Source organism: Coturnix japonica, chromosome 7 (genome assembly GCF_001577835.2).
Source record: "Coturnix japonica isolate 7356 chromosome 7, Coturnix japonica 2.1, whole genome shotgun sequence".
NCBI classification, from domain to species: Eukaryota; Metazoa; Chordata; class Aves; order Galliformes; family Phasianidae; genus Coturnix; species Coturnix japonica.
In genome coordinates this window covers 13437352-13450854 of record NC_029522.1, presented here as the reverse complement: position 1 = coordinate 13450854, position 13503 = coordinate 13437352, and the positions used below count along the sequence as shown (strand labels likewise).

Sequence of the window (13503 nt, the reverse complement as noted above, 5' to 3'; positions counted from 1 at the left end):
GACATCTGATCGTGGTCTGAAAAGTGGCTCTTCCTGTCAGGGTGGGACAAACATCTTGGTATCACTAGAAACTTAATCTATTATTTGAAAATCATTCCACTTAACAGGCATAACATCAGGAAATAATTTGAATGCATTCTATTGTACTTGAGTAGCTCTTAAAAGGAGAGGTTTGCAGAGAAGGTAATTGGTAACAGTGCATTTCACATCTGCAACAGCTGTATTCACCTGATCATAAGCTAGATGCATTTGTTCTTGCTTGGCTGTAATTTCTTCTCTAGTTCTGGACACTGTGACTGGTGCAATTATTTTCGGAACTACGGTAGTTTTCTTAGCTTCCTTTTTAATCTAATTGTTATAGCAGAAACAAAAGTTTCAGTTACATATGATCTTGAAAAATATTTGAACAATGGGAGAACACTTTGGATGGGAACACAGAAGGAGAATTAAAGGGTTACATCCTTGTGCACTGCAGACAGCTCTGTATTACATGTATGCTTGTAAGTATTGTTACAATACCTATTTAAGTAAAAGTAATATATATACATTTTTTTTTAAATTAAAATGCATTTCAGGAGTCAGACAGTTCATTCCAAAAGTCAGTCCAAAATTATGGGCATCTCATTAATGACAATTAATCTTAGAAGAGATAGACACGGTGGTAGAATATATTCTAATTAATGAGAGTTTGAAAGGTTTGTAAGTGGAATCAATCTTAGAAAGAAATGAGCTGGAAATGTACAGTTAGTATTTGCTCAAGGAAACATAAGGTCTGTAAAAACTAGAGGATAACAAGACAAACATGGCCATTAAAGGGCCATTCACCTTTTCATGGCTTATGCTCACATGTTCTTGTTTGGTTGCAATTCCTTCTTTACTTTTCGATATTAAGACTGGAGCTTTAGGTTTATCAGTGGTAATTACTACCTTTGGTAGAGGTTTCACATCTTCCCTTCTTATCTAGTTTCATGGTGAAGAAAAATAATAGCAATCAATTATGTCTGTCTCAAAAATTACATAATTTTTCAGGAAAGCAGGTCAAGATGTCAGATTATGTACCAATAAGGGAAAAACGCCACCTCTGAAATGAGATAGCTCCTTTGTACAGATTGAGATCTTATATGCAAGCTGAACCAAGTCCATTAAAAGTCATTAATACATCACACTAATCTATATATGAATTAAGTAATCCTTCCACTTCTGAGTTAATTGAAATATATCATTGCTGTTTTGTAGAGACAGTTGGTTAAAAAATGAGAATTATTGATTCAATTTACTTCCCTCAGCTGAACTATTCCATTAGTTACTTCCATGAAAGATTATTCCAGAATGTGATCTATCAGATGCATTCAGTCTTCTCATAAATATGAGCCTCATTAAATCAAGGTCCACATATAAATATTACTGTATGCTGATAATTACCTTCACAATTTAGCTCCATAAAACTACCTTCAGATGAAAAGTAAAGGTAGTAGATCATCAGATTTAATTTTGAGTATCATAACAATAAAAGCCATAATGCTTGTAGAAACCACAGGAAAGGAGACTACACTATTTCCCTGCAGACAGATTCACTATGAATTCAGTAGATCTGGACCCCTAATGCTGGACCTATAGGAATAAGTCACATTATAAAATTTTGATTTTGTAATATCATCTTCTTAAAAAAAAGCAAAGGGATGCAGAAGAGGACATCTCATGAAGAACAAAGTGTTTAGAAGATTATTAGAGTACAAAAATAAGTTAAACATCTATATCAGATTTACTCACATGTTCATGAGAAACATGCACTTGCTCATGTCGGGCTGATATTTCTTCTCTAGCTGTTGATATTCTCTCTTGTTCCTTGGCTTTGTCTGTGGCAATTATTACTGTGGGTACTGGCATTTTCTCCGGTTCTTTTCTTACCTGTATGTTTACAAGTAAGAAAGTTTGAATTATGTATTGTTCAAAATACAAGGTATGTTTGGGAAGGAGGATATAAACAAAATGGATGAAAAACATCAAAATCTAATTTTCAAAATCATCTAGTCTGGAAACTAACAACATGAACTGCCATTCATGTTTTCTATAAAACCTATTAACATTTATCATTAAAATAAAACATTGAAGAAAGGTGTGTTTTGCTACTGAAAAGCAATAATAAAAGTAATTGGGTCTGAGAAAAACTGTTCTGCATCACAATCAGTTTGGAAAAGTGAAGGATACTAAAACCAAGTTTTAGGTGAAGTTTCATTTTGCCAGGAAGTTCTGATGAAACATGTACTCAAGCATGTGATTTCCTGCCCAGGTGGATTTCTGTTTCTCAGTACTCCAATTTACAGATTCTTTCTTAGACATTCCAGCATATAAGTATGTAAATGTAACATTTATCTACAAAAGCTGGTCTTCCATTAAATCAAATTAATCTTACAAAACACATTCTAAAATAACCTGAGTCCCAGTCACCTCCTGCTATTTGCAAAATAGATTTCAATGCAGAATGAGTTTTTCCCACTTGTTCTGACCCACAGTTCTTCCAACAAATAAAGCAGGCTGCAAATGGCAAGCTTAGAAGAAAAAAAGAAAAAAAAAGAAAACTGAAGAGGTATTTCTTATGTCACTTCTAGAATGTAAACCAGCATGAAGCGTGTAAACAATAGGATTTTTCTCAGTTAAATTTGCAGAAGTTTAGATATTGCATTCTTAAGAAGTAACGGTGGAAATGAAATTTTAAAAAAGAATGACATCACCAAGGAGGGTTAGGAGAATGACAGCAATGTAAACTGGAAGAGTGAAGAGGATATCAAATGAGAAGATAGGTTTTATCCATATGTTGTTCATATTTTTCGTAGGTTGTCCATCATACATTTGATTTTTTTAAAAACAAGATAAGGTGTGAAAATTATGGGTAACATCTATATTCACCTTTTCACGAGAGATGTGCCTTTGTTCTTGTGAAGTAACAATTTCTTCTCTAGTTCTTGATATTACTGTTTGTTTTGTAGCTTTATCACTGGTAACTACTACCGTTGCCTCCTTTCTCATCTGATTTTTATAGTAACAGACAAACAAAAAACCAAAGCCTTAAAATTCAGTTTAACAAAGGGATCATTAAAAGGCAAGAAGGGAAAATAAGAAAGGAATGCAAATGAAGGAAAAACACTACAGAAGAGTTATTTTATCCTTAGTGAAGAAAATATAAATGAGATATTAGAGGGAAAAGTTCATCAGTGTAAGAAAAATGTTAGAAAGTAACTGACAAAAAATTGAGGAACTGAAAACTGAGGAACACTCTCATAGAAGGCATTCTTAAACTTAGATAAAGTTTAAGAATAATAAGTTCAATCCTACTATGAAGAAAAGTGATGGTGTAAGTAATCCATAAGCATTCCTTTAAAGTGAAGATGTTCTGTCTGAGTTATGCATGCTTTTGTAGTGAACAGTTTGTTATTTCCTCTCATTAAATCAAGCCTTTCTTGCACACTGATGAAGGGATAGAAGGGAAATTATAGAATGTCTGTGTTTTACTTCTACCTGCTCCTGAACAGGCTGAACATGGACTGCAGTCATTGCTGTCCTTTTAGCAGCATGCTCTACAACACTTGGAGCTGGCTCTCTCACCATGGCTTGATCCACGGCAGCAACGACCGTAGCAACAGCTGCTGTTTTTTCACTGTCCCTTCTCACCTACATTAGTCACATCAAAAAACATTTTTTTTCATATTGTGCATACACACAGAAGAAGCACAAAACAAGTACACAGACAGTGTTGCAGTCCAGCATTTAAACATTTGCAGCAGAACTCTCACAACTAGTTACACACGAGTTTTTATAAAATTTAGCACATCTATTCAGCAGTAGTGCATCCATAGACAGAGCAAAACCAAAAATAGACCTTACCTCTTTAGTACCAGCTGCAACTTCACCAGCAGCGGCACCACTAATGGTAACTTGTTCTTGCAGCCCGTATCTCCCTTCCCATCTTTCTTCAGTTCTTATTTCAGAAGCACTTGTAGATACTCTGGTTTCCTTCATATGGGCTTCAGCTGTCGCAGAATATCCTTCCTGCCTCCAAGGAGGAAGGACTTCAGCCCCAGGTGTCACTACCTGTGCTTTACGGATTGGTGATGGAGATTTCACTGGTCTAATAGGAGAGGTGGATATTCTTCCAGCAGGAGAAACGGACCTGATGAAAATATACAGTATTCATGTAGTATCATGACTACTCTATAACAGTGCTGGCCTGAACTTTCATTCTTTTCCCCTTTCGAAGAACTAGAAAGACCTGAAGATACATTTTTAAAGGACTGATAGGTATTTTACTTGAAAGTTACATTTATCTGCTTTAGTATATTCCTTATGTTAATTTTTTGTGAATGCGTTTTCCTTGTTTTTATACTCATCTGTGCAACGTATCACTTCAGTAGACAGATTCCTAAACTGAAATAAAGGTAAACGTAAAAGTGCATTTCATACAAGTACATACATTTCAATATAAAAAATAGATAATTAGCCTCCAATTACTGTCTTCATTTTCCCAAAAATAGTGATATAAGAGGCATTTTTCAACATACTTTCATAGGCTTTCTAATGAACTTTTTTTTTTTTTTTTTTTGCTGTTGTTGTTGCAAGGAATTATGTTATGTTGTATTTCTCAGATACTGGTCATAAGTACTGCACCATTGCAGCAATAGGTGGCAGCAACATCACATTAACTTTTAGATTTATTTTTTTGACGTAATGCAGCCCTAAAAATAGTTTGTCTGGCACAGGAGAATTGAACTTATAGCTTCACTGCACACAAGATGGCACTATTGAGTTACTCTTTCATCTTGATGTTGCTATTTACTACAAATTCATTTCTGCCTTTGCCTGTTATTTACTGTCAGTAGGCAAAATTCATCAGCACATCTAGTACTGGCAATTTAGTTGAGGCTTTCCTGAACTTGGATAAGTTGCTTCCCTAATGCTTGTGCTTCAGGATGCTGGGACCACAGGACTTAGAAAACTATTATTTCTTTACCTGTCTGTCAGCATAAAACTACCAGGATCTTCCACACCACAGGTCCTGCTCTTCAAATTACTCTATTTCCCTCTCAAAATCCTTTACACATTAGAGCTGAATTTCATTTTCTGTAAAGACTTGTACCCTACCTACATTCCAAACATTTTGTTTCTGCACTCTCTACAAGCGTACACATGGAACATGAGTGGTGACACAGGTAGCCCAGAGAAGCTGTGGAAGAGACATTCCTGGAGGTGTTCAAGGCCAGGTTTCACGGGACACTGAGCAGTCTGATCTGATGGCTAGCAACCCTGCCCACAACAGGGGATTTGAACTGGAGGAACTGAAAGATCCCTTGGCTACCCAAGCCATTCTGTGATTCTATGACTAACCTGCATTCACTATTTTCATATATTCTTCCATTCTGTTTGCCACTCATCAAAGTCATTTTTCTTTTCTCTGTTTGTATAAAAATAATCATCAAGGGGGAGCTGCTCTGTTGTTCTCTTCTGTTTCATCACGAACTAGGAGCTTTGAGTGATATTTATATTATATATAAAACAATCAAATGGGATTTACTGTGTAAAGGATTTTCTTCCATATGGCCCAAAAAAATTTACAGAAGTACACACTTCTTTTTTAGCAGCAGCAAATATAGTACATTACATTTCACAGTCCGAATAAATTCACATTACCAAGTCAGCACATTCTTCCATTTTATACTATGGTCTCATTCTGCAGTATTAATCCTCTATATGGAAGTGATTAAAAGAGTGATATTGTTTGAAAGATATTTACCTTACTGGTGAAGGTGTTGGTGCTCTGACATGTCTTACAGGTGATGGTGATTGTCTAACAGGTGACGGTGACTGCTGTCGTGCCATTTGTGCTTTTGCAGTAATTACTGGTGGAGTTGGTGATTTCGATGTAGGTCTAGGAGGCATTCGTGGAGGTGCTTTGTGTGGGAGCTGTTGGGCTGTTGCACCTTCTATGACCATTTCAACACTTGCAAGTGATCTGGCATCAAAGTGGGCTTCAATCTTCTGCAACGAAACCAAGAAAACAAGTCTGAGATACTGTACATTTAATCATCCACAATGAAGTCTTACATCGCTTGTTTTTGAAAAATATACCTTTTCAGTTCTGGCTTGTCTTGTTTGTGAAATCTGAGCAGTCGAAACAATTGTTTTTGTTTTTTTAGCAGGAACGGCTTCTTCTTCACCTTTTGAAAGAGAAAATATAGTCAAGAGAATATGCCAATAAACACCCAGTTGCAGAAATAAATGAGTATTCAATCTATATACCAGTGTATATAAGCAATAGAGAAAGAGTGGAGCAGCCAAATGTTTCTCCTGCAACATTTGTAGACAGATAATTGTGAAAACAGTTGAAATAAGGTTGACCTTTTTGCAATACTGCATCATTAGAAAAAAAAAATAAATTAATATAAACACATTTATTTCGATTGGAGAGTGAGTCCTGGATCCCCAGTGACTACACATACAATCTGGAAGTCTGACTGAGGTGAAACCCATGAGAAATTTCTTTGGGTATAATGATTCATTGCTACAATTCTCTGCTAAGTACAGCCTTCATTCTTACCAAGCTAACTTTTAAGACCACACACAGTTACACAGTCCAATATATATATTTTATCAAAGTCAGCATACAATTCTAATTTTAAGAAATACACTGAACAAAATAAGAATAACAGAAACTATTCCACACTTGTTTCTGTCTACTGTGAATCATGGGCCTTTTTAAAATTTCAGACAAAAACCTTTGGCAAATTTCACTGGAGAGAATGCTTTTTCACAAGAAGTTAATAACTCTTAAAAGAGTTAAAATACCATTGATATAACTTTGATATAGTGGTATATATCGTATCATTACAACAGCATACACCCTTATTTTCATGGCTTGTAAATCTAGCTCCATTACCTTGAATCAGTAGTTCGGCTGTTGAAGTAGCACGTCCCACATTATTTGTAGCATTTACTGAATAAGTACCGGAGTCTTCAGGATATGCTTCTGCAATTATTAGGCTGTAAAGGTCTCCTTCTTGTAAAATTTGAAAATCGGGGGAGCTTTGGATTTCTACTCCATCCCGATAAAACTTCACCACTGGTGTAGGGATTCCAGTCACTCTCACGTCAAGTCGAACTTGACTTCCCTGCCTTGCAGTCATGCTCTGTAGTCGTTGTGAAAAGTTTGGTGGTGCGGTTCCAGCTGCAATTTTATTGAAAAGTAGAAAAGTAATAAGAAGAATTGTTAGGGCTAGATATTTTCTTCACTACTAACTCTAAGTGAGTTACTGAGCTAAATATCATTCAGATCTCCATTCTGCAGAACTCCGGCATTCTTTAATGATTGGTTTGACTGTAGCTAGTGTGACAGATTAGATGAGCAGCAGTATGTACAGGAGTAGGCCAGAAATTTGTAACTGTGAATAAAAGTTCCCAAAATGAAGACCATATAGTTAAAGTGCAAAGGATGTTACTAGTAATTTTTTGTGAGTATAAAGCAGTCTAGACATCAGCTTATATGAGAATATTTATTATTATTATTCATTTCTCTGCTAATCACATACTCCAGATTCAAACCTTTTCATCACCTGTGACACTTCTGCTGTTGCTCCCTTTCTCACATTACTACTAGAGAGAATCACTTTTATTTAGTTGTCAAGTACCTGTAACAAGTAGCTCAGCAGTACTAGTTGCTTGCCCAGATCCATTGGTGGCTTGTATGGTATATCTTCCACTGTTTGCTTCTGTCACGGAGGGGATCACCAGTTTAGCGCGGCCATCACTAAACGAGATCTGCACTCCGGGCAGAGTAGCAGCAGAGAGAACCTGGCCATCCCGATACCAGCTCACCTCAGGAACTGGGAAACCTAGAGAAAATAAATAGAAGATAAAATTATTTTTGCTTGACACACACTATGTCAGACACCATTTTTTCAGACTGCCCCTCTGCTGCCATCTATCACACGGCAAAAAAAAAATGTAACAGAATAGTGATGAAAAGGTTCAGCATCTACTGCCACATCACCACCATCCACCTCTGACATCCTTGTCCAACAGAATAAAACAGGAAGCCTTTGCACTTGATCATGTATACATGTCTAAAGTGGAGAATAATGCCATAGGCTCAGATTTATGATTTTATTTCCAGTAACACGGTGATAAAGAATTCCTTGTTAGAAGTGACTTTTAAATATCAGTTTTAAAGAACAATAGTATAAGCACAGTGGCAACTGCAATTGGAAATTGCTTGAATAAAGAATGGATTGTAGTGTTTGGCAGCATATTTGAAAATTATGAGGAGAATGAACTGATGCAAGATGATTTTTATTTATTTCCTAGTGTCTAAGTAGTACTGTTTATTGCTAGCAAAATTATCCAGTCTAGTAGGAGACAAAATAAATTAGATCCTCTAGTCAGCTATGATCAGCTGATTTGTAGTAGTTCAAATGTAACTTTCTTTTGTTGTCAAGGTCATAAACATGATTCTTCTGGTCAGAAGAGCTTCATCTGCACCTGCAATTGGCTCTTTTCAGCCTGAAGTGGTGATCTTATGTTGCTGATGGAAACTCTCTTCCCAGTATTCAACTTAGTCAACTTTATTGAGAAACCAAAATACTTTTAATAAACTTTCAATTTTTTAAAATTTATTTATTTTTTAATGAGATACCCAAGGGGAGCAGCTACTTTGAAAAGACAGCTCCAGAGCAAAATCTTTTCTTGATCTAGAAGATCATTTCTACAAAATTAGGGTGCATTTACTTCATGAACCTCCTTGCTAAAGTGAAAACACTACAAACTGACTCAGGAATGAATGACTGCAATTATTTCTGCTGCTCTAATTTTCTCATTTCCACTCTGTTGTTTGGAAATCTCTATAACCACAGAACTTAGATTCCTTTATGGATAAATCCTCTTATAAATGTATTATTTGGGGTTTTATTGTGTCAGGATAATGACTACTTGAGAATAAAATGAAAGAGAAGATGAGATATGTATTTAGAAGTTTTTATTCAATGTTTGTAGTCACACCAGATGATTAGGAAAGTTTCAGGTTTTACTCATAGCTGAAAAGTACATATGTAGAAAAACTATGTAAATATGTAGATAAACTATGTAAATATGTAGAATACAGACACAAATGCTGAAAGAATCAGGCTAGCATTAAAAGAGCTTAAGTCTAGAAGGTAAAAGTAGACTTAAGCACTGATCATTTCTCAGATGGAAGTTTTTAAATAGCCCTGATGGGGATACTATAATTCAATTTATGGTATGGAGCCCTCAGTACAAGAAAGACATAGAGCTGCTGGAAAGGGTCCAGAACAGAGCCACAAAGATGATCAGGGGGCTGGAGCACCTCCCCTATGAAGACAGGCTGAGGGAGCTGAGGGACCTCATTGCAGCCTTTCAGTACCTGAAGGATACCTATAATCAGGGGGGAGTAAACTCTTTGAAAGGGCCAACAATAGTAGGAAAAGGGGAAATGGTTTTAAGTTGATAGAGGGAAGATTTAGGTTGACTGTTAGGGGGAAGCTCTTTAGTCAGAGAGTGGTGAGGTCCTGGAACAGGCTGGCCAGGGAGGTTACGGATGTCCCTTCCCTGGAGGTGTTCAGGGCCAGGTTGTATGGGGCCCTGGGCAACCTGACCTAGTAAATGTGGAAGTTTGGTGGCCCTGCCAGGAAGGGGGGTTGGAGCTTCATGATCCTTGAGGTCCCTTCTAACCCGGGCCATTCTGTGATTCTGTGAAATTTTGAACTACAAGTAGAGGACAGTTTGGCACTATCACTGTAAACATAGCCCATCCAGCAGATCTCGCTGATTTGATCCATAGCTGTGCATTCTAAACTTCTGCACATCACTTTCAAAGCATCCTAAGCCAGACAACTGAGAATCACAAAGTTGATAGCAAATTGCTTGAAATGTAGCCTGCATCTTTTATTTTCTTAGTGCAATGTTATATTACGGTTAGTGAACACAGATTTGTGCGTTAGGTTGAATAAGTCATATATTTAAAAAAAGAAAAAAGAAAAAAGAAAAAAGAAAAAAATAGAGGCTGTTTTAATATCTCAAACTGTCATGTTCTAGAGATTAAAAGTTAGAAGTCATTTGAATAATCTGAACATGAGTACCATGCCATAAAGTCAGGGATTAAATGATACAATCTTCTTCAGACTATCACTATTAAAGAGAGATTTACTTTTCTACGACTTACACTGTAGCTACTGAAAAATTCTTTTTCATCTGAAAATTACTCAAGTTCTTTGAGCTTTGTTGCAAAAAAGAAGAATATGAACCTGAAGTTTCTGAAAATTTACAGTTTAAGTAATTGAATACTATTAAATTGTCCTGGCAGTCTACACAAAATCTATGTGATTTTTTCAACAATATGTAGAGAGTAAAGTCTGGCTTGCATGGAGCAATACATCAAAAATTCACTTATATGGAGATATAGTTATAACATCAGCAGCTCTGCAAACCTTCTAGATGGGAATGTGCTATTTCATGTCCTCTCAGTTACTGCTCACCGACTGGGTATACCACATGATTATTTGCCACCTGCTCTAGAATTTACTGCTTTTAAATCATGTTTTTTTAGTGATTCGAATTTTCTGAGTGCACAGGGTGATATTATGCAATTTTTATATTTTTTTATCAACTATCAGATCTTTGCAGTGTGTCATTTAATACACAATCTGACAGAATATAGCTCATTTTTTTCCAGTTACAGTCTGCAAAATTGCATCATTCATGTTGGTACCCCCAGATAAAGTGAGCTTTTCACATTCAAATGGTAACTCTGTATTAATATTTGACTTGTATACAAAGGGCAATGTTGTCAGAGATAAACAGAAAGTTTGAGTTTCAATTTCATAACCATTAATGACTTATGGAAAAAAAATCAAAACAAAAAACAACTATGTGACAGAGATAAAGCTTTGTAGTCCATTATTTATGCAATTAGATCAAGAAATAAAGCTTTTACTTTTTAATCTATTAGAAACTAAAATGCTGTCAGATCTGTCAGTGAATTGGTTAATTTTTCAGAGGTAGAAGATATATTTCAGAGTCTTATAACATGAGGTAAAAAATTATGGAAAATATTGTGTAAACAGTTAGAAAAACTGCTGCATCTTCTTGAAGTAGAAAATCAAATTCCCTTCCTAAAAACTTACTTGTATTCACATAGATGAAATGAACTGAAATCACACATTGAGAAGTAGCACTAGCATTCTTACTGAGTCTGGTGGCAAATATCTGTCTGTAAGGGCCAGTGAATTTGTGTGAAATTCAATTTTCCACTGAAAATTGAAATACATAGACAACAAGGCAATTAGCTGAAGAAGAAAGCCAAATTGAAGATTATGGCAAGAAAAATCATCGTGGATGTAGTCTACAGAAATAGATATGTTCAAATGTCTTCTGAGAACCATAGCTCACCAAAATGTCCAAGTGATGAACCACAGTGGAGCGTAGATGTCAGCACTTTATAGATGGACAGATCATGTGTTTGCACCTGTCACAGAGCATCTGGGTACTTCTAGACTCAGAAGAATTCTTTATGGTATGTGGGTTGTCATATTGTTAATGCCTCTAATACAGTATAAGTCCCTCAGCAAGAGCATGTGCCATTTCTCCTTAGTCACTGCTGAGGTCAGAAGACATGCTTAGAACAGGGTGTTGGTTCTATGAAACATTGTCTCAGGATTCACATGTTGAGAGTTTTGGGGAAGTGCCCCCCATATTTTAGAGTGTTTTGTGAGTAGAATGGTAAAATGAAAAATGCTTTAAAATGAGGTGGCATCTTTAAATTTCAGCAACAACTGTGAACTTCTACTCATCCAGCCTTGTATTACCATCATGATAACAACATGCTTCTTCTATCCGGATAGCCAGATAGGCAACATACATACAAAAACAAACAAACAAACAAACAAAAGTAAAAAACCTAGCATCACGTCAATGAAAAGCTGGCTTCACTTTTGTACTTGGGCTCCTCATTCCATCTCATTATCATCCAAACAAGATTACCCCTTCTGCATTGATATGAGGGTTTCTAATTAGCACAGCTTGCATTTTTATCTACATACCATTTTTTAATGCTGTTTTCCCTATTTTTGATGATTGTAACATACACGAGAATTTAATCCCAGTTTCATGGGCAGGGTGATTGGCTACTCCCTGGAAGCCATCTTAACTTTATGCAGAATGTTTGTGGAATCCTGACAGCACCTCACAGAGCTGACCACCACTGCTTGAATTCTGGTCATTCTGTACATTCATCTTTCAACATAATCCATTCAGATTATGAGCTATCCAAAGTGTTTTCATTTGTTTTCCGCAGCTTGAATGATACCAATAACAACAAAAGTTAATCTTGCAAGAATAAATCAAAACCTTACCGCTAATCTGAGCCTCAAAGGTTGCGGCACTACCCTCCAGTGCCACAACACTTTGTAACGGCTGCGTAAATGTTGGTGCTTTCGTCGTCATCTTTACAGGCACTCTGAAAACAAGAACATAATTAGATATTTAGATAATTAGATATGACAATACTGGTCATATTGTTACTATACACACATCCTTCTTGTTAGTTTTTAGGAATATCTGTAACTACTCATAATAATTCACTCCTACTTTTGAATTCAAGTGACCTACTAAAATGAGAAGAATGTATGATTTGAAAAGGTTGCGTAGCAAGTTAATCTTAGGGCACACTTAACTAAGGTGGATGTGAAACATATTTAGTACAGCTATGAATCGGCATTACAAATATGCAACAGGAGAAAAAGTTCCACTTGACTCACTGCATGACCTTGAACAGGTCATCTCTAGCCTCTATTTATCAATCTCCTTTACCTAAAGAGAAATCAATCAAATCAATAAAAGATCTTTGAAAGGATCTGAAAATATTTTGGTATTGCAAATCATCTGCATTTTCCATTGGGAACATAACTTGGTCTGTAAGCAGCAATTTAAAATGTGAAGGTCTACTATATATTTTACTTGTAATAATCCAAACTTGCCAGGAGACTCCCTTTTAAAGGCAGTCTGCAAGCAAGGAATAATTTCATTTTACACAGAACCATATAGGCATTATAGATGCAGATAAAATTCTATTCTTTCTTAGAGAGTATCTCAATGGAATTTTGAATATGGGGAGACAACCACCTTCGAAATGTGAGCTAGGGTATAAAGTAGCCACTGACACTGATGGTTTGAACAACTGCAAACCCATGTGAAATCAGAAAGAAAAATAGTTTGCCTTCTCTTATGCCACTACTTTGAAACAACACACTGCCACTAAAAAGGCTTCTGTATTTGAAGTATTTTATATTCACTTGAATCTATTTAGGTAGTGATGTTGAATTTAAATTCAAGGTTTTAGATATGGAACTTTTAAAAACTTGGCTAGTATCTTCTTAATAGTGTCATTCATACAATAAGGTTACATTTTTTTCTCTCTCTAAAAAAAAACGAAACTTCCCCTGTGAG

The 13503-nt window shown here is 36.0% G+C and overlaps 1 protein-coding gene across 1 annotated transcript in view; it reads right to left on the bottom strand.

Annotated features, from left to right (window-relative positions):
- The window catches only part of TTN (titin), a 239816-nt gene that overhangs the window by 224938 nt on the left and 1375 nt on the right, over positions 1–13503 (bottom strand). The window contains exons 2-12 of the mRNA XM_032445727.1: positions 12411–12514; positions 7677–7880; positions 6929–7216; positions 6121–6209; positions 5786–6030; positions 3883–4168; positions 3517–3669; positions 2908–3027; positions 1771–1908; positions 826–960; positions 229–348 (exon numbers count right to left, since the gene is read on the bottom strand). Of these exons, the coding sequence (XP_032301618.1) occupies positions 229–348; positions 826–960; positions 1771–1908; positions 2908–3027; positions 3517–3669; positions 3883–4168; positions 5786–6030; positions 6121–6209; positions 6929–7216; positions 7677–7880; positions 12411–12501 (1869 nt within the window). The 5' untranslated portion in view covers positions 12502–12514. The remainder of the gene's footprint in view (positions 1–228; positions 349–825; positions 961–1770; positions 1909–2907; positions 3028–3516; positions 3670–3882; positions 4169–5785; positions 6031–6120; positions 6210–6928; positions 7217–7676; positions 7881–12410; positions 12515–13503) is intronic.